Here is a 20855-nt window from a genome sequence, read left to right on the forward strand (position 1 = left end):
GGGTCGCCATGTTTGTCTATCATAACTAGCCCAACCCAAATAAAGTCTTATGTTGCTTTATAAACAGAGAGATCTTTTACAGCATAAACTTCCATGGACTGTAACCTATTGCATTAGCTACATGGAATATTTTTCATAATTTCAAGTATATATGTAGGGCATATGATTGGAAGTGAGGTCAGGGAGTTTTGAGAACAAATGGAAGTTAAATGCAGGAAATCCTGAGAGTCACAAGTTCATTAATTTATTTCTTTAATTATTTATTTAAAATATTTTTATCCCTCCTTTCTCCTTGAAAAGAACCCAGGGCAGCTAACCTTTAAGCTGTCCCAGGACTTTGAATTGAAATAGTTTAGTTTGTTTTGATGTTCTAGGATGATTTTGCACTCTTGTGCAGCCTGGGGTGGAGAGAGAATCCTACTAAAAGTTTAGTTTATGTTTGCTATTCTGATACATCTCTGCCCTTTTTTCTTCAGCAGAGTGTCTTAAAGATGGATATAGAGGACTGCAATGGACGCTCTTACATATCTGGTATGTTCTTATGTTGCCCTTCTCATATTTTGAATTTATACTGTATTGTGATCAGCAATGTTGTCTTATGTTCTATCCATTACATCTTGTGAAAGATAGTATAGGTGTTCTCTCTTGAATCCACATGCATTTGAATTCAAGTGACTGTTTACAGTATTAGGGTGGCCATTGTTGCATTGCAGAAGGGAGAACATGCAGCACTAAACTGGAGGACATAGAGGAGAATGAAAACACCCCATATGGAGGACATTTGTCATCAAAAAAGAGGATGGTTTTGCTTTAAAGTTGCATGTGCTAATTTAAGTTAATACATGCAAATGCATCATAATTAGATATATCAGCTGAAATTTAGTTAGAATTACAAGATATAGCGCATATGAGTTCCATGGAGAGGTCCTTACAAGCAAGGCATTGTGGGAAAGGCTGCCTTGATTCAGGGAGCAGGGTTTCCTCCACTTATTTCTCTCATGGTGGTAATGCTGTGGGGGTGGGCTTTTTTAAAAAGCCATTCGGTGTGCGGAGAGGCACAAAGGAAGAATCGCATGGCAGTGGGGGAAAGTGCTTTGAGTCTCACTCCACATGGCAGGTAAGCTTGAGCTGCTCCTGACTTTTTGTTTGCTCTGTGTAACCCAGTCTAGACCCTGAAGCTTCTGGGCTAGGAGGAGGGCATGACTTAAAAAAGGAGGACAGTCCGACCAAAATCCAGACTGATGGCCACACTCTTATACATTTCACTAATCGACATGGCTAAGGGACTGAAAGGCAATGTTGGCTCCCTTTTGCCTGTTGTCTGAAGGAAGGAATTCCTGCTTTTCCTTTATGCTTCAAACTCTGAAAAGTAGAGGTAGAGAATATGTATCTCCATACTTTTGTACCTATGACGAGCTGCCATTGTCAAGGGCAATGCACCTAGTCAGCTCTTCTGCTTAACTGAGCAGTGAGCTGGTGATTCATGGTCTTTTCCTCCTGATTCATATTCAGCTGAGAGGAGCTCAGTTCAAAAAGCAACCCAAGACAAGAAGGTGGCTATGAACTGTATGTGAGAAGTGCCGTGTCGTCATCTTCCCACTGGCTGCAGCTGCCCTGGAAATGCATCCCAACACAACATAGCTAGAGATGTGTAATCATCTCAGATAATGGTCAAGGGGGTAGGAAGAGTGGCGAATGTCTCTTTGCAACAGAGTAGGATCCCAGCTTGCTTGAAGCAGGCAATAGTAAGACCATTGTTGAAAAAGCCTTGCTTGGATCCCGTGATAATGAATAATTTTTGACTGTTCTCTAATATTCCAGTTTTGGGCAAGTTGCTAGAGCAGGTTGTGGCTTCTCAGCCTGAGGGATTCCTGGATGAGACAGATTATCTAGAACCATTTCAATCTGGCTGCAGCCTGGTTATAGGATGGCGATTTCTTTGGTCACCTTGATGGACAATCTGCATGGGTAACTGGATAGGTGGATTGTGTCCTCTCAGTGGCTTTCAATATCAATGGCCATGGTATCTCTCGGGGATGGGACTTGGAGGCACTGTTTTGCAGTGGCTCTGGTCATTCCTGCAGGAGGGAACTGAGACGTTGGTGCTGGGGGACTCCTGTTCAATACTCTGGCTGCTGGACTGTGTGGTCACTCAGGGTTCTGTTTTGTCTCCTATGTTATTTAACATCTACATGAAACCATTGGGAGAGGCTGTCTCCAGTTTTGGGATTCAGTGTCACCAGTATGTGGATTACACCCAACTCTGTCTCACCTTTCTATGTAAATCTAAGGCAGTTCTAGATCAGGGTCTGATATCAGTAATGGACAGAGTGTGGATGAATAAACTGGCCGCCAATCAGTTTCCAGGCACAATTCAAAGTGCTGGTTCTAACCTATAAACCCATAAACAGCTTGAGTCCAAGGCATCTCAAGGACCGCGTCTCCCTGTATAAACCTGCCAGGCTGTTAAGATAATCAGGAGAGGCCTTTATTTTGGTCCCATTGACTTCACAGGTGCATTTGGTGGGGATATATCAGAGCCCCTTTTCTGTTGTTGCTTCCAGACTTTAGAACCCCCTTCCGCAGGAGGCCAGGCTGGCCCCATCTTTGCTATCCTTCTGCAAGCAGGTGAAGACTTTTCTCTTCAGGCATGCTTTCACTTAATGTCTGGCTGCCTGAGTGGGCTTTTAAATGAATGTCTGTAGCTTCCTGTTTTGAATAGGGTTTTTTTGCATTGCTTTGTTTACTGTCTTTTTGTGTAGTATTTGTTTGATCTTTTTTAGTATTTGTAGGCTTACTGTCTTTAGCTTTAAATATTGTCTTAAGTTCTTTTTAGGGAGAAAGGTGAATGAATGAATGAATGAATGTTCTATTTGGTTGTCATTTGTGGTGTAGTATGCTGGGAGGAGAAAGAAGAAATACTGGAGCTTAGTATCCACCATCTGCCAAATTTGACAGTTATTTTTTCTGTTAAATATAACAGACTGGCAGCATAGTGCTGTAATTCATAGCAATTGCTAGTGTTTCTATTTTACAGTATTGCTGTCTAGAAATTATGACTACTTCTGAGCGCTTACTGCGTAGCTTGGGGATATTCCATTTGCTGAGAATGTAGAGCAAACCTTTGTACAAAAGGAAAAGCCACCTTTTGGAGACCCAAACTTAGTGGGAGAGCACATGACTTGCATACAGAAGGTATCAGGTTCAATCCCTGGCATTTCTACCTGAGACTAGGAAAGAGTTCTCCCTGAAGTCCTGGAGACCTGCTAACCATAAGTGATTACTGGACTAGATGGACCCAGGATTTGACTCAGGATAGGGCAGCTTCCTACGTTCCTGATTTCATTTCCATTGTTTGATTATTCTTAAGTAGTGCTTAATGAGCACAGGCACTTTTCTACGTTTTTATATTAGCCTACCTTGATTTGACACCACGTTTTTATGTTAATCTGCATTTGACTTATTAGAGCCAATATTTTACACTTGAGCTCTGAATGGATTTGATGATATAGATAATGAAAATATTTTGCTTAAAATGATAGTTATTTTATAGTTGGGAGAGATAAGTGGATTAGCATCTTTCACTGATAAATCCACAAACATAGTTGGATGCTTCGAAAATTGTGCTCTTTAAGAAGAAATGTACAGCTAAGGTTGTGTCCAAGCTTTCTGATGGACCGTATCTCCACATATAACTCTCCTTTAATCTTAAGATTGTCCAAGGAGGCCCCTCTCTTTCTCCCATCACTTCTATAGGCATGTTTGATAGGGATCCTAGAGTGGGCTGCGTTGATGGTTGTGCCCATGTTATGGAATGCACTTTCCTGTGAGGCTAGGCTGGTCCCCCTCTCCTCTCTTTTTGATAGAAATTGAAAACATTTGTGTTTCAATAGGCTTTCAATATTTAATATCTAATTTTAATATAACTAGTTGACCTATGCTTGCTGACATATCATTTTAATATGTTTTAATGCTTTTATACTTTTTAATCTGTTTTATATTATGATTTGAATTATTTCCATATTTAGTGATTTTTAAATGCTACTTGTACAGTGGTGCCTCGCATAGCGACGATAATCGGTGCAGCAAAAATCGCTGCAAAGCGATTTCGTTGCTATGCGATATTAAAAAGCCCATAGGAATGCATTGAAACCCCTTCAATGCGTTCCTATGGGCTTCAGTCTCACCTTAAAGCAAAAATCCTCCATACGGTAGCCATTTTCGCTGCCCGGTAAGCGAGGAATCCGTCCCAGAAAACAGCGGGCAGCCATTTTTTAAACCTGGTGGCCATTTTGGAACCGCCGATCAGCTGTTAAAAAATCATCGCTTTGCGATGATCGGTAAGCGAAACAGGGTACCGATCATCGCAAAGCGATTTTTCCCCATAGGGAACATCGCAAAGCAATCGCAAAAAGTTAATCGCTATGCGATTTCTTCGTTAAACGGGGCGCCCGTTAAATGAGGCACCACTGTATTTTGTTTTGATTATTGTTGCTTTAAGCCACCTTGAGCCCCATTGTCAATAAATAAAGGTTGATGCTGTGAAAGTATCTGCTATTTCAGAGTGCAGTATATGAAGTACACCAATTTATAATGTTGTCATTCATTATTAGCAATGTCAGCTTCAGTGTAGTAAATGAATGCTATATTTTAGAGTAGTTTGTGAACATAGGTAAATAAGAATGCCTGTTTATGAGCCTCATCCAGGCGTTTTTATTTTTAATATCTCTACCAGACTAATGCCGGTAGAGAAGGTAGGAAAAGGATGTTTTGACTAACTGACCGAAAAGCAAAATCTTGGAATGTCTTTCTTTTTTATAAGTCTCTTACAGGATATAAATAGTCAGAATTTTCAGAAGGTGAACCCTCAAAATGATGAACTGCATCAGATATTGATATTTTTTAGTTCTGAAGAAAAAGAATGAGAACATTCATAAGTAAAATTTAAGGCAATTAATCTCCCAAAGAGTAATGCCCAACATGATGATGGGATTTCATCTAAATTTGTAAAATGGCCACCACCTTCTTTGGAGCCTTGTATCATTCAACTTCTGCTTTGAGAGACTGCTAGACTGAGTAAACCACATGTATTACATGAAAGGGGAGGGGAAGGGTGATCATGGCTGGACACAGATAGTGTGCCTTGCTCCTGGTCATTCACACCTTCCCTCCCCATGAAATTCCCCAGTACTGTTGACAAATGGGTGTTCCATCAAATGTGGCAGCAGGTGGCTGATGTTTAACACTACCCACTCCAGTGTGCAGAGTCCAGTGTGATGATATAATGGATGGGTATTCTGTTTCAGGGATTTAAAATGTCAGCTGACTGCTACCAAGCCTAGCTCTTCAGGTCTTACTGCATCCACATGCAGGGCCAGGTAAACTTTACTTGTTAGGTTCAGGAGGTGTAGACATTGGCCCAGATGAGGATGGCAGCCAACATTCTCTCTATGCTGTTCAGAACTGCACTGCTCCATGAGGTGCATGCAGTCGAGTGAGCTATATCCTCCTGTTTACTTCCATTTGCAGCTGGAATTCCGCACGCAGGGGGCAGAGCCTCTGCACAGAACTCTGGAGAATTAGAGGGAATGTTGATGGCAGCTTTTGCTTTTCTGTCTCAGGCAAGATCATGGTTTCTGCCAGCCCTGGAAGGTAGATTACTAGAGATTTTATTTATTTTATTAGATTTATGCCCCACCCATCTAGACTGGGTCTACTCTGGGCGGCATTACAAAATTTAAAAACAATGCTTCTGCACACAATAAAAAACTTTTCTAGTTCATTCTACCAGTTGTACTGAAGAAAAATCTCATTCTGTAGTACATTATTTGTCCTGAACCCCAGGTGTGTCAGTGAAACTGCATGGGGACAAATAGTTCTTACAGGTACAAAGACTGAGAGGTTGATAACTGAGATTATGTCCATAGTGTGCAGTCCATGGAAGAAAAGTGAACACAATCTCATGAAACAGCAACTTAGAATGGACAGTGGTACTTGGGATCAGGTAATTCTTATATCTTAAAAAATATATAGCATATATCTTAAAAGCCTGAGGTTAACAAGGGAAGAACATGTCGGAGTATGTGAGAAACCCTGACTTGTAGGGTAGACATTTCTGTTAATGACTGAATGGTCAAATGCATGTAAGTGGCTGTTTTGTAAATGCTGATTAACATTTCATTCCTTAATGCTGGTAAATCATCTCGACCAGTGAAGGCCAAATTTATAATGATTCCCAGGAGGATGGATTTTGATAAAGAGACCTGCTGGGAATCAAATTATAGGAACAAGATATGAAGTACAGTACTAATCATTTTAAGACAAATCAAGGTTTAGTCATTGATTGTTTCAATCTTATGGAGCTGTGGGAACACTTTATGATGTTACTAAAGCTGAAATAAAGATAACTCCATGGGTATAAATCTGGTAGATGTTTGCCTCTTGTACAGGAATTTAGAAGAATGGTATTGTGAGTGTAACATAAGGTCCTGACACTTACCGTTCCAGCTATGTCTTTAAACAGTGTGCTGCAGATGTTAATAACTGGTTGGATATCTCAGTGGTTTAGGTATCTGGCTGTGGAGCCAGATACTGGGAGTTCAATTCCCTCCTGTGCCCCCCGCGAATAGAGCCAACCTGTGTGGCCTTGGGCAGGCTTCACTGTCTCAGGGCACCCCTCAGAAGAAAGGGAATGGTAAACCACTTCTGTATACCCTTCTAGGACACCCTGGAAGGAGTCACCGTAAGTCACAGTTGACTTGATAGCATATGATTATTATATAAATATTGATGGAAGAATCAATAAGGTAGCTACCATTATTTTTCTGATTCCTTATGGAGGGCAATTTGAGTTCCATGTATGGACTGTGACACCCAGCCACTATACTGAATATACCGATTCTTGTCTGATTTTAGAAGCTGAACAACAAGTTCAGACCTGGCTATTGCTTGGATGGGAAGCCAGCAGGGACAGAGCTGGGAAGTGCTCTTGCCTGAAACTCTGGGTAGTCATTGCAGCCAGCCAGAGCTGGCAATATAGACTTAGATTGGCCAGCAATCTGACTCAGTAGAAAGGTAAAGGTTCCCGTTGACAGATTGTCCAGTTGTGTCTGACTCTAGGGAGTGGTGCTCATTCCTGTTTCCAAGCCATAGAGCCAGTGTTTTGTCTGTACACAGTTTCCGTGGTCACGTGGCCAGCATGACTAGACACAGAATGCTGTTACCTTCCCACCAAGGTGGTACCTATTTATCTACTTGCAATTTTTACATGCTTTCGAACTGCTAGGTTGGCAGGAGCTGAGACAAGCGACGGGCGCTCACTCTGTTGTGTGGATTCAAACTGCTGATCTTTCGACCTTGTAGCCCAGAGGCTTTGCAGTTTAACCCGCAGCACCACCACGTCCCAGATGACTCAGTATAAAGTAGTTTCCTAAATTCCTATGATTTAGATTTTCCAAAATGTCCAGCAGAGCAGTTTTGTCTTTAAGACATTAGTTTATTGCATGGGTCAGGAGGGGGTTGCTCACCTTGTTAGGAAAGTTATGGATTACAGTGATCCAAAGAGGTTCAAGTATTTAGAAGGTCTTCAAACCTGTCAGGTTTACAGTGTAATCTGAGTGGCTGTCTTAAGAGAAGCAAGGTGCCTCACTGCTCTCAGATTGCCTTTACAAATCAACAGGACAGAAGAGGCCAGCCTTTCCCTTTCCCTCCCTCCCCCCAAAAGTTATGATAGGGAACAGAGTTGGTGGCAGCAGTAAGACTTGCCTGGCTATAAAAGCTGGACAAAAGACATGGGCCCCTTCCTTTCATTCTGGAATGACTAAAAATGTTAGGTATGTTCGCTGCTTTACTCAGATCATGGAATCTGCTCCATCACCCTTCCAACTCTTTAAGGCTTATTGTGTCTCCCAAAGAAGCTGGGTATGGTTTCCAGATTCCGTTATCTTCTTTTCAAGCCATTTTCTTCCTCAGCCTTTTAAACTTTTTTTTTAAAAACTTAAATGGTGTATTTCTCCTGTTCTTATCTATTATTCTGGTGGAAAGTATTGAGCATGTGTACTTTGAAAGTCAACCAAGGGAAAGAACAAGGAGTCTGGGGCAAGAACAGTGAGTATGTGTCTTCATTCTTTCATTTAAAGAACTGTTGCAGAGCTTATTGCTGGAGCAGAATTCTGGCCAGAGCGTTTCCTCCTCCACAGGTAGAGCTGGACTGGAACCCCCGGATGTTGGGCTGGCATTTCTGTAAGCCATCCTAGCCAGTAGTAAGGGCTGACTGTGCACAGAGTGAACAAGGCCAGCGGTTTAGAGGATTTCTGCTCAAACACACTTTCATACCAGGCCACATGGCTGTAGAACTGTCTGTCCACATTGGCCCAGGGGTATTATGTTACACTACAATGTTTAGCCTGTCCCAGTTCTCATCACTGTCAATTGTATCAGTCATTAACAGAGAGGATGCTTGTCACATTGCAGACCTCCAAGTCAGAAATGCATCACAATTTGTTAAGCAAGGCGTGATAGATGCATAGGACAGACAAGGCTACTAAAATTTTGGGGTTTGACCATCTAGCTTTGAAAACTATGATCACCCTACAATTCTGGTTTTGTTTTTAAATAATGGTAAATAATGCAAGGAGAGGAATTACTAAGGCTTTGTGGTCCTGAGCTCAAGAATGCCCATCCTCAGTCAAAGGATTGAAATAAGGCTACAGTTTTAAAGCAATAAATATTAACTCATCAAAGCTTTGCTAGTTTAAAATATGCCTTTAAATAGTTGGTCATCAGTCCTCTGACATTGTTACTGATACGAAACATGAGTGGTAAGTACCATTAGAGAAGAGGCAGATATAGGTAGGAGGGAATAAATGCTGTTTCAGGTAGAATACCTGCCACGATACATGTGCATAACATAAGATAACACAGAGTGTACTATTTCCTTTACAACTATTTTTCGTTTTTATTTATTATATTTTTATTAGGCAAGTGGATTAAATCTGCTAATTAATCAGCCAACTTCTTGAAACTTTTTTCTTTTTTCTAAATGGCCTTAAAAATAGGCATGATGGAAATGGAACTGGAAAAAGGCATACTTTCAAGTCTGAAGATAACAATAGCTTATGCTCCCAATCTAGAAAGCCAGGGAGGTATTAATTCTTTAGCAGAAAAGACAGAAGGGAACATCCTCTGAAGTTGGGATTTCAGGGAATGATAGACTGAATTTATGAGAGGCTGCTTGGTAAAACTATGGAAACTTCCAAGAATTTTTTTAAGCTTCCATAAGAAGTAATTTATGTCTGACAGTCACATAGAAGGTAATATGAAGGAGGTTCAGGTCCAGCCTTTTCTTTTGTGCTAGGAGTACAGGCATGGTTTTGACCTGGCAGCTGCTATTTGGCTGGAGAAATCAGTTAGACAAAGGGACAAGGACACTTTATTATTACAGGATAAATTGATCATGTCAAGTGTGAAGCAATCCTTAATAGATTTTTTCCCTGCTATTAAAATGCCGATGGAGTGTTTCATTGCACTTACACAATTTTTGCTGTCAGTTTCTGGAGTGTTAAAAGCTCTTTGATGGGAACGCTTACCTTTCCCGAGCAATATGTTCTTTCCTGTTCAGCATCCATTTCTGTTGCCCAAGTGATGGAGGGCAGACAACAACTGGGGTGTGTTTCACCTGGACTTTCCTTGCCCCTTTCTAGCTAAAGCAATGAGCTGTTGTTTTTCTCTTGGAACCAGACTAAAGGAATGTCACCGTGTAACTGATGGCTCTATTTTAGGCAAAGGGGCATAAAGCATTAGGGGAGCAAGCCTGAATCTCAGCGAAAGGGGACACTGCAGCCGTATGGATTCCTGCTCAAACGGTGCTGCTTGACTGTAAAATGACGGCCGTTTCTCTCACTTCCAGGAATCTCTTCTTCCTGGAAGGTGAGTGGCTGAGTTCACCCTACTGCCGAGATGCAGCCACACACACTCACAGTCTGTATTCCAGTGCTGTTTCCAAGGAGTTGGCTGTGATAACACTCCAGGGTATCGTCAGCAAGGTAGAATAATGTAAGTTAACTGGGGAGGGGGCGGGGGTTGCTGTCTGAAATAACTCCATGCTGTTTCTGTTTTTATTTACACTTGGCGCCATTTGGGGTGGGCGGGTGGGGTGTTTCTGATGCCATGCAGCGCAACGGAGGAAGTCCCTCACTTTAGATGCAGAGAAATTGATCTCTGGAATTCCATATCTTGGCAATGTTGGGAGGTGGGGAGGGCAGGGGCTGTTTGAAACCCGGCTGCAGGCTTTTGGATACAAAAGAACAGCGACAAGAAAAGGGGGAGATAAAAGCAGAGTGCATTTCTAAAAGGAGCTGCTAAGTCTCTGTTCAAGTCTTTCCTTTTCTCTCCCCCCCCCACTCCTCCCCCCACTCCTGACAATTCAGTGAAAGCCTAGGGAGAGGCTGGGATCATCATTCACTGAGTCTATCTGCAAGGAGCAGAACAAATCCAAGGCGTTGATGCTTAATTTGCTCCAGCTAGAACTGTTTGTTGCTGCTGGCTATTTTGCTTAACCATGGTATCATTCACTTCTAATGCACATTTTAATACCCACGGAGAGCAGTGTGTGGCTGCTTCTGTGGCTGCTTCCAGGCACTTATATATAGGTTTAAGCATGCCTCAGAGTCCTCTCTTGAGCTGTCTGAATAATGGCAGGGTTAAGGGAAAGGTTGAGAGATTATCTTCATGATCAGGCTATGGCAATGGAAGGAGAGGAGAGCAAAACATTTCTTTTGAAACAGATAGAAATAGCCAAGAGGTGCAAGTGTTGCATGTTGTGCTTAAAATAAACCTGAGCTCACCTGGATGGAATTGTATTTTGGCTTTCTCCTGGTAGATTCTGGAATGTGTTAAGAGGTGTGAGCATAAGAACAACAGTCTGCTGGAACTGAAAGAAAAATCACCTTTCTTTGTAAAGTCTCAGCAAATGAGACTTTCTCCAGATATGCGTCATCCTTTTTAGAATTTGTGCTCTGAGCCGATAGGAGTAGTTCCAGATGATAGGAGCATTAAACAAGAATTATAACTATTGTAGCTGATAGAAAGGGGAGAGTGCTTCGTGGAAAATGCATGCAGGGGTTGGCATGATGGTTCCAATGTTTGCTCTGCCACCTTTATTGATCTGTGTTGAACAGCTGGATAGCTCTGTGGTTTAGGCCTCTGCTTGTGGAGCCAGAGGTTGGGAGTTCTATTCCTCACTGTTCCTCTTTGACGGGGTCTGGACTCGATGATCCATAGGGTCCCTTCCAGCTCTGCAGTTCTAAGATTATCCTTATCCAGAACTTCAAATGCCCTGCCATGCATCATTGGCCAGGCCCCTGTCCCCACATGATTGGAAATTTGTTGTTGCTTCCAAAAGACTCTTGACCTGCGTTAAGTTAGAGGATGGGGAATTTGAGGCTTAGAGAGAGGTAGATGGTTGCAGGTAAGAGACCAATCTAGTTTTGTGTTTAGAGATGGGGACGAATATAAAAACGGATCAGTTTTTCTGACAAACATAGCCGATCCGTCATATATTTGTCGACGCGTATTTGTAAAATTTTAAATCAGGACAAATATGGCTTGATGAATATTTCTTCGGTTTTATTCGTCGATCCATTCATAATTGTCTAAATACATTACCCCTTTGGAGGGCCTCTGAGCTTGCTGACGCCAATTCAAAGCTCTGGCCAATCAGGACAGAGATCCTGGATTGGCACGTCTGGCAGCCAATAGCGCTACTTTTACAGACGCTTCATATAAGCTTTTCCCATCTGGCCGTTCCCCACTCCTGTTCGTGCTCTCCGGAGTGAGAACAGTTGCTGCTCACTGGCTTGCTGGTGCTCTTGCAGGTTCACTTTTGTGGTAGCAAAGCAAAGATATTTTTCTTTTTCATCATTATTCATGAATCATCATAAACTTTACTGGGAATTTGGGGAGTGATTTTAGATAGCTTGGGTTACTTCTTCAGAAGGGCTTAATTTCATTTCAAATTCAAATCAAAGCATTTTTCCCTTGGAGGCTTGTGTGTGTGTATCATCCAGTGGGGGGGGCTTTATATTCAGTTTTCAAAAGTTCATTTTAGAGAGGCTTTTGTCTCTCAGGGAATTTGGTGGGTGGTTGGATCCATCATTCCTTTTTCTTCCAATAGTACTTATTGGGGGTCGGTGTCTGACTGAGACTTAGCTGGCAGGGCTTTTCCTTTTGGACTTTTTGGACTTCTCTGCCACACTGGGTTGCGGGGGGGGGTTCCTAATTACATTATACTGAGGGTGGGCTTTGTTTAGGTAGGCAGGTCACATTTTAGTAAAAGAATTACACCACCATCATTCTAAAAATAAAATTTATACACACTCTCTGACTCTCTATTAGTTTACTTCCTCAATCTCCATTGCTTTATTTGTTCAGTTGGTTTGTTAGGCAAGCCGTAGAAAATGAAGGGATTTCTTCAGGGGCAATCCAAGGGGAAGAAGGCTGTGAAGCTACGCAGGCTAGGTAGCAGCACCATCATCATGACCACCATGTGCACAACCATGTCTACAATAAAAACAAAGCAAAGCATGCTGCTTATATACCGCCCCATAATGCTTCAAGCACTCTCTGGGAGGTTTACATGTTAATTATGCAGGCTATACATTGCCCCCCCCCAGCGAGCTGGGTACTCGTTTTACCGACCTCAGAAGGATAGAAGGCTGCATCAGCCTTGAGCCGGCTACCTGGGATATGAACCCCAGGTCGTGAGCACAGTTTTAGCTGCAGTACAGCGGTTTAACCACTGTGCCACGAGGCTCTTATAACCAGTGCTGCCACTGTCCCTCCTCCGGTGGCCTTGCAGGCAGGCAAGGAACCAAAGCCTCCAGAGGTGCCAAAAGAACTGCCGCTCCTCTTCCTAGAGGAGTCTGAGGAGTTACTGGTTGTTTCTGAAGATCCCCAGTCCGATTTGGAACCAGTAACAGCAGGGCGGGCTTCACAGACCAGCAGCACCCCTGAGACACAGAGTTCTTCCCAGGCCAGCAGTCAGGGGCAGGCAGTGCGTCCTTGTTTGGGCAAACATGGCAGAGGGGCCATGTGGGCTAACTTCACGATGCTTGATGACCCATGGCCGGCACTGCCTTGTGGTGGTCCGGAAGGGGTTAGATCCCAGGCATCTGTCCTCCACCGCCCTCCGCCAACAACTGGAGAGGCACCACCCAAGGCTCCTCTCCAGATTAGGCACTTTATCCACGACGTCTGGGAGAGGGAAAAGGGCAGCTCCAGGGGAGGCAGAAGGGAGGCAGGAGGAGGCGCCTCCTTTCAAAAGGGCAGCCACAGGGGTTTCTGGGGCCGGGAGCATGAGGCAGTCCATGCTCCATGAGAAGGCACCTGTTGGGTCCACCATGACCCTCAGCCGGCGGTCAAAGAGCAAGGCCCAGCAGGCGGCCACTTGTCTCCTTGCCGAGAACGATCGCCCTCCTTGGACTTCCACTGGCCATTGTGGAATCCCAAGCCTTCCACCGGTTGCTGCATTTTTTTGCCCCCTGGTATGGCCTCCCCTCATGGAGAACTCTCAGCTCTAGAGTGCTGCCCTTGCTCTATGACTCTGTGAGGGAGGTGATCCGTGACCATTTTTCATGGCTACAAGGGCACAAGGTGCACTTCACAGCAGACCTGTGGAGCAGAGGTCAGCACGGCTACCTCTCGCTCACAGATGGCAGCCAGAGGACTTGAGTAGTGGCAGGGCATCGGCGACAGGGCCACAGGGGGAGGCCCTTGCCGTGCCCCCAGGCTACAGGTCCGTTCTGCTGCAGGCGCAGCACATGGAAGCTCAGGCAATGGGGAGGAACATCACCGATGAGTTCCTGTCCATATTGCAGGAGTGGACACCGGAGGGGGAGGTGACCTGTGACCACATGGTCACAGATGCTGGGCGGAACATGTTGGCAGCATTGAACGCAGTGGGCTTTGAGGGCATCGTATGCATGGTGCACAGAATACTCCCGGGAGACGCGGGCACTCCTGGAGCAATGTCGCCAACTGGTGGGCCACTTCTCCCACAGACTGAAAGCTGCCCGTTGGCTGCGTGAGAAGCAGGAGGAGTTGGGTCAGGAGACCAATGTTCTCCTGACAGACCTGCCCACCAGGTGGAACTCCGCCTACACCATGGTGTCCTGCCTGGTGGAGCAGAAGGCCATTTTGGAAGACATCATGTCCTCCATGCCCATTCTGCCCGGGGCGGAGAGAGGTAGCCATCAGTGCCACGGATTGGCTGGCCCTCTCCCAGATGATAGAGGTGCACAAGCCCTTCCTGGAAACCATGGTTATATAAAAGCAAAAGCAAAGCGTGCTGCTTATATACCGCCCCAAAGTGCTTCAAGCACTCTCTGGGCGGTTTACAAGTTAGTTATGCAGGCTACACATTGCCTCCCCAGCAAGCTGGGTACTCATTTTACCGACCTCGGAAGGATAGAAGGCTGAGTCAACCTTGAGCCGGCTACCTGGGATTGAACCCCGGGTCGTGAGCACAGTTTTAGCTGCAGTACAGCGATTTAACCACTGTGCCACTGGTGAAAAGGTTGCAGGCAGGCGTGCAGAAGCGGCTCTATCCTGTCTACAGTGACAGAGCTTACCGCATGGCCTGCTTGTGTGATCTTTGAATGAAGGAGAGCTTGCCAGCACGCACCTCAGACCTCGAGGAGTGGAGAATGGAGCTCTCCACTGAGGTCTGCAGGGCGCTGGGGGCACAATGCTTGTGTGGGGCAACGGAAATGTCAGGCCATGAGGGGCAGGGTGCTTTGCCCAAAGCACAGGGAAAGACTTCATCTGGTAAAGGCTGTGTCCACCACCAACATTACTGGAGCGCTGTGGTGACCTTGGCACTTGCCTCAGAGGAAAGACAACCGGCTGAGGAGGATTCAGCAAAGATAATGGTGTGGGAATTTCTGGTTGAGCCCCCTCAGCCCCACCAGTCAGATCCACTCCATTACTGGGCTAGGAAACTAGTCATATGGCCGGAGTTGTCCAATGTAGCCATGGACCTCCTTTCCACCCCTCCCACCAGCGTCTAAAGCGAGCGCGTGTTTTTCCATCTTGGAGACATAATCCGACCACACCGCTCACATTTGGATCCTGTTACTACGGAGAGACTGTCGTTTATCAAGGGGAACCTTCCGTTGTTGGGCTTCCCCTCACTGAACCCAAAGAGGTAGGAACTCCAGCTGCCAATTCCATTTGTCTCCTCGGGCCAAGTTCCAACCAAGTCGTACCTGCCTGCCTGTCTGCTGGATCAAGTCAGACCAGCAGGTCAAGAAGTGTTGAACTCCTGACTGCCTGCCTGCTGGATCAAGTCAGATCAGCATGCCAAGATTGCTTGAACTCCTGCCTGCCTGCCTGATGGATCAAGTCGAACCAGCAGGCCAAGAACTGTTGAACTCCTTTTTCCTCAGTGTTTGATGGGGCCCAAAAGCCTGCTTTCCGGCTGCCGTGTGCCTGAGTGCCCGATGGGGCAACACACTCTACTTTGCTGCTGCCAGCTTACCTCAGTGCCCCGATGGGGCCCCAAAGCCTGTCCAGGCATCATCCCATCGCATGGCTTGAAACTGCAGAGTTTATCTTGTGACAACAACAACCACCGTCCCCTTTCTTCATCAATAACAAAACAAACAACACCATCACACGGCTTCAGACTGCAGAGCTGATCATCTGGCTTTCTAAAGCTGTCTTCCTGGCTTCCCCATGCCAAGAGGGCTGGGCTGACCCAAGCCCTTCCTGGTAGTCAAAAACAGCATACTTGACTAAATAATTAATTCTTTCTGGAGACTTGTGTTTCATATGCCACCCCCTTGCTCATCGATGTTGAAGATTTCTGCCACTACACACCCAATAGGCAAAGCCTACTTTGCTGCCAATTGCCTCAGTGCCCGATGCCTATTAAGACATGCTTTCCCGCCTACTTTGGAGCCAACTACCTCAGTGCCTGATGCAGAAACATACTCTACGTTGCTGCTGTCAACTGCCTCACTGCCTGATGGGGCAAGATACAGTACAGTGGTGCCTCACTTAGCGATCGCTGCGTTGAGCAACGAAATCGCTTAGTGACGGGGTTTAAGCGATCGCAAAAGCGATCGCTTAGCGATGGTCCCTATGGGGAAAATTCGCTTTGCAATGATCGCAGGTAAGTGATCACCGCAAAGCCCCCATTTTTGGCCAGCTGATTGGCGGTTTCAAAATGGCTGCCGGAAAAACAAAATGGCCACCCGCTGTGTTGCCTCGCTTTAGAGGCACTGAAAATGGCCGCCCCTATGGAGGATTTTCATTTAAGGTTAGTTTTGAAGCCCATAGGAACGCATTAATACCGTTTTAATGCGTTTCTATGGGCTTTTTAAATCCGTTTAGCGATAAAATCGCTTAGCAACGTTTTTCCCTGCACGGATTAACGTTGCTAAGCGAGGCACCACTGTACTTTGCTGCTGCCCACTACCGCAGTGCCTGATGGGGCAACACACTCTGCTTTCAGTTCCATGCCAACTCAGTAGGTAGTCAGAAGTTAGAACAAACTACCCAAACGAATTAGTTCAACTCACCAGCTGCCCCACAGATTATCTGCTGTAATAGCAGCGCAGCCGGGCTCTGCCCCACCCACCCAAAGCCTCTCTGCACGTCACCTGAACATGCCAAGAGGGCCATCTAACCCTTTTGGCTGCCATACCCAGAGCCGGTCCCAGCACCCCCAAACAAGTGAAGAGGGCCATCCAACTCTCTTGGCAGACCCAGACTGAGCAGTAAGAAAATAAATAATTGCTCTTGTACAACAAAAGTGTACAAAAGCAAAGTGTTGGATGACGCCCATAATGTGCCAAGACAGAGGGCTGTCTGGCCATGTTGGCACACCCAAAGCCAGGCTCTGCCCCATCCAAGCCTGTCCAGGCATCATCTCATCACCCAATCGCCCAGCTTCAGACGGCAGAGGTCTGGTTTTCAACCCAAGCATCTTTCTTTCTTTGAAGGTTGTCAGCAAGTCTAGTTAGACATTGGTGGACAGGTGAGTCTCCTAAAGCCTGTCTGTGTCCGGGCCTCCCCTGTGCCAAGGAGGGCCTGTCTCAGCCTCACAAAAAGCCTGTCCAGGAGTCATCCCTTCACCCCATCGTCCAGCTTCAGACGGCAGAGCTCATCTGGTTTTCAACCTGTTCCAAGGGGGCCGGCCTGTCCCAAACCTCTGAGGGCTATCTTTGTCATGTCCAGGTCATCTCAGCAGCCAAGTTCCAATCCGCAGCTTTCTAGTTCTAAACGAGCATCTTTGTCACCCCATCGCCCGGCTTCAGATTACATAGCTGATCTGTTTCCAAAAGCCTGTTTTCCTGCTGCCAACTTCCTCAGGTGGAAGGGGCAACACACGGCACTTTGCTGCTGCCAACGTCCTCAGTGCCTGATGGGGCAACACACTCTGCTTTGGTGCTGCCAACTTACCTCAGTGCCCCGATGGGGCCAAAAAGCCTGCTTTCCTGCCGCCTTTTCCCTCAGTGCCCAATGGGGCCAAAAGAGCCTGTTTTCCTGCTGCCAACTTCCTCAGTGCCCGACGGAGCCAAAAACCCTGCTGTGCTGCCAAATACCTCCTTGCCTCCAGTCCTCCTGTCCTGAGGGCAAACTCTACTTCACTGGCAAATGTAATGTTGTGCTGAACTGAAGACAAACTCGATGCCTCATGCATGCCTCTGCCAAAGGGACTCTCATTCTGCTGCAGCTAAATATACAGTGGTACCTCGCAAGACGATTACCCCGCAAAACAGTTTTTTCGCTAGACGTTGACTTTTTGCAATCGTTATAGTGATTTGCAAAATGGTTTTTCCTATGGGGGATTTCGCTGGACGACGATTTGGTCCGTGCTTTGCAGACCGTTTTTTCGCAAGATGACGATTTTTACAGCTGATCGGTGGCTCCGCAAAATGGCTTCCCTATGGGCGATCTTTGCAAAACGAGTGTTTTTGGGACTGATGCTTCGCAAGACAGCGATTTAAACAGCTGATTGGCACTTCGCAAAATGGCTTCCCTATGGGCGATTTTCGATGGACGACAACTATTTTCCCCATTGGAACGCATTAAACGGGTTTCAATGCATTCCAGTGGGGAAACGCTTTTCACTAGACAATTTTTTCACAAGACAGCGAGTTCAATGGAACGGATTAACATCGTCTAGCTAGGCACCACTGTAACTCCCTCAATGCCATCGGCTTCCGTGCCATGTGGTCAGCTCTCCCGGAGGGACCCAATTTGTGGGTGAATAACTTGGAGTTCCAATATCCAATTTTCAACAGAGTTGGTAGGCGTGTTGGGGAAAGACATAATAAGCTCCGTTGTGATTCTGGGGTCTCTAAGTACCTGGGGGGAAGCTATCCTGGGGGTCCTCTTTGTGACCATATAACCCGGGGGTCCATGATCCAATGTTCACCAGACGTTCAGGAGTTGTAGTTGTCTGAGGAAGCTTCCCTGCAGATCTGGTGTCTCTAGGTCATCAGAGGCCAGTGTTATAGCCATTTAAAGTGCAGATGAATCGACATATCGATTCGTTGAAGAATATTCATATATTCGTATTCTTTGATTTGTTAACCTTGACAAATAACGGATCAAAATGAATCACCATTTTTTAAATTCGTCCCCATCTCTAATCGTGATCTTTCAATTCTCTAGAAAAGTACCCTGCTTGGTAGTTACACCACAATGACTCTCTTTAAGTAGAATATTGTGGTACACCTAATTTCTGTACTGAGGCTAAATTTACAGTCCTAACAGCTTTAGTCTCACTGAGGTGGATGTCTTGTCCTCGAGTTGCCTCTGCCCCTTTGAACTAAGGATGATCAAGGGACATTGTAGCCAGTCCCTATAAGGAAAGACTGAAAGCCTTGAGAAAAGATTGATAGCACAGTTCAAATACTAGAAAGGTAGATTGTTCTTGATCATCCCAGAGTGTAGTAATAATGGGCTCAAGCTACAGGAAGCCAGATTTAGGCTGAATATCAGGAAAAACTTCTTAACTGCTAGAGCACTATGACAATGGAACCAATTATCTCAGGAGGTGGTAAGCAGTCCATCGTGGGAGGCATTCAGAAAAAAAATTGGACAGCCAGCTGTCACATCTGCTTTGATTTGGATTCTTGCATTGAGCAGAAGGTTGGACTCTATGGCCTTATATGCCCCTTCCCACTCAATTATTCTATAATTCTAAATATGGAGGCTCAGATGGCTAAGTCTTCCTTCATTCAAAGAGTTCTCTCATCCCCAAGAATAGTAGATGTCAGAGGGAAGATATCTAGACTAATCTTCTCCCTGAAATATGTGTCTTCCATGTTCAATAAGCTTTTTTCATAAGAAAGTTAGGTTTTGAGAGCTATCCATTGACATTTTGAAGTGATGCAGCTCAGAAATGGACCTCAAAAACAAAACACAAATGGCAAGAAAAAAAGGAGGGAATTTTTTTTGAGGGGGCAATATGTTCAGTTTGTTAGATTGCCTCTACTTACAATTTCATAATTTCTGCTCTTCTTTTTGTATTTTATACAATGAGTCGATTTGAATGTAAGGATTGGAGCTTGATCAATTTGCTCAGTTTTCTTCCCCTCCCCTTTATTTAAATTGAAATACCAAGTTGTTTCAAGCTACTGATTAGTACACTGACAGTAGCAGTGCAATCCAGTGTGCTTGGAAGAAAGTCTCTTTTTGAGATCAATATGGCTTATACTTAAGTAAGTAGGTATAGAACTGCAACCTAAATCAGAGTTTTGTCTTCTTTAGGATGTAATGGGAGAACCCTTAGACAAAGGGTGTAAAACGGGAGGATGGAATGAGAGAACATGTTTTAGCATGCCAGAAGTTTTAAATCCAGAAGGATCGTGCTTGTTCCTCATACTCTTCTCCGTTATCTATAAGGAGCTATTACTTACGGGACATGATTAGGCTTAAAGGTTGTGATAAAGAAGCTGGCGGACCAAAATGCAAAGCTATTACAGTGGAGTCTCGACTTACGTTTGGCTCCACCTATGAACTTTTCGACCTACGGACTTCTCCGGGCGCAAAGTTTCACTTTGACTTGCGGCCAGAGGATCAACCTACAGACCAGAAGGGTGAGGCAGGGAAAGCGCCAAATTCAAATTTGGTTCTTTCCCTGCCTCCCCCTTCCAGTCCGTAGGCTGCAGATCTTAAGCCCTGAAAGCCCAACGCTGACAGCGGGCGCAGGGTGGCTTTCGGCTTCCAAAGCTGCCAGCGGGGGGAAGGCGGGGAAAGCCGAAAGCCACTCTGCACCCGCTGTCAGCTTTGGGCTTTCAGGGCTTAGAAAGCTGGACCCACTGGCCTCTTGTCTCCTGTCCCCATTGCCTGGCAGAGGGCACTGGGGACAGGAGATGCCAGTGGGTGCACCTTTCTAAGCTCCGAAAGACGATCTGCCTGAAAGCCGCTCCGCGCCCGCTGCTGGCTTTCAGGGCTTAGAAAGGTGCACCCCCTGGCCTCTTGTCTCCTGTCCCCAGTGCCCTCTGCCTCCTGTCCCCACGGGGATGGGAGGCAGAGGACAGTGGGGACAGAAGGCAGAGGGTGCAGCTTTGGAAGCCCTGGATTTTTTTTTCTCTGGCTGGAATGAATCAAATGATTTTCAGTGCATTCCTATGGGAAATGGACCCTCGACCTACGAAATTTTCGACCTGCGGCCACAGTTCCAATACGGATTAACTCCGTAAGTCGAGGGTCCACTGTACTCTTTTGCTCTTCAAGCTTATCACAATATTTAAACCTAATGTCCCACTTTGAAGTGTCTCTTTAGGCCAGGGCTAGTTAAGCTCTGGCCATCCAAATGTTGCCCTGCAGCACCCACCATC

At 45.5% G+C, this 20855-nt stretch overlaps 1 protein-coding gene across 4 annotated transcripts in view; it reads left to right on the plus strand.

Annotated features, from left to right (window-relative positions):
- IKZF4 (IKAROS family zinc finger 4) overlaps positions 1-20855 on the plus strand; it is a 102284-nt gene that overhangs the window by 21038 nt on the left and 60391 nt on the right. The window contains exons 2-3 of one of the 4 annotated variants that reach the window (XM_072990985.2): positions 480-531; positions 9908-10053. Coding sequence is in view for 2 of the 4 variants with exons in the window: in XM_020782749.3 (XP_020638408.1) it covers positions 492-531 (40 nt within the window). In the remaining 2 variants the exon portion in view is untranslated. Of the gene's footprint in view, positions 1-476; positions 532-9907; positions 10054-20855 lie in introns of those variants that run through there. The other 3 variants (XM_072990986.2, XM_020782749.3, XM_020782740.3) reach the window with 3 other exon arrangements.

The sequence above is a fragment of the Pogona vitticeps genome, chromosome 2, assembly GCF_051106095.1.
Source record: "Pogona vitticeps strain Pit_001003342236 chromosome 2, PviZW2.1, whole genome shotgun sequence".
In the NCBI taxonomy this organism is placed as follows: domain Eukaryota; kingdom Metazoa; phylum Chordata; class Lepidosauria; order Squamata; family Agamidae; genus Pogona; species Pogona vitticeps.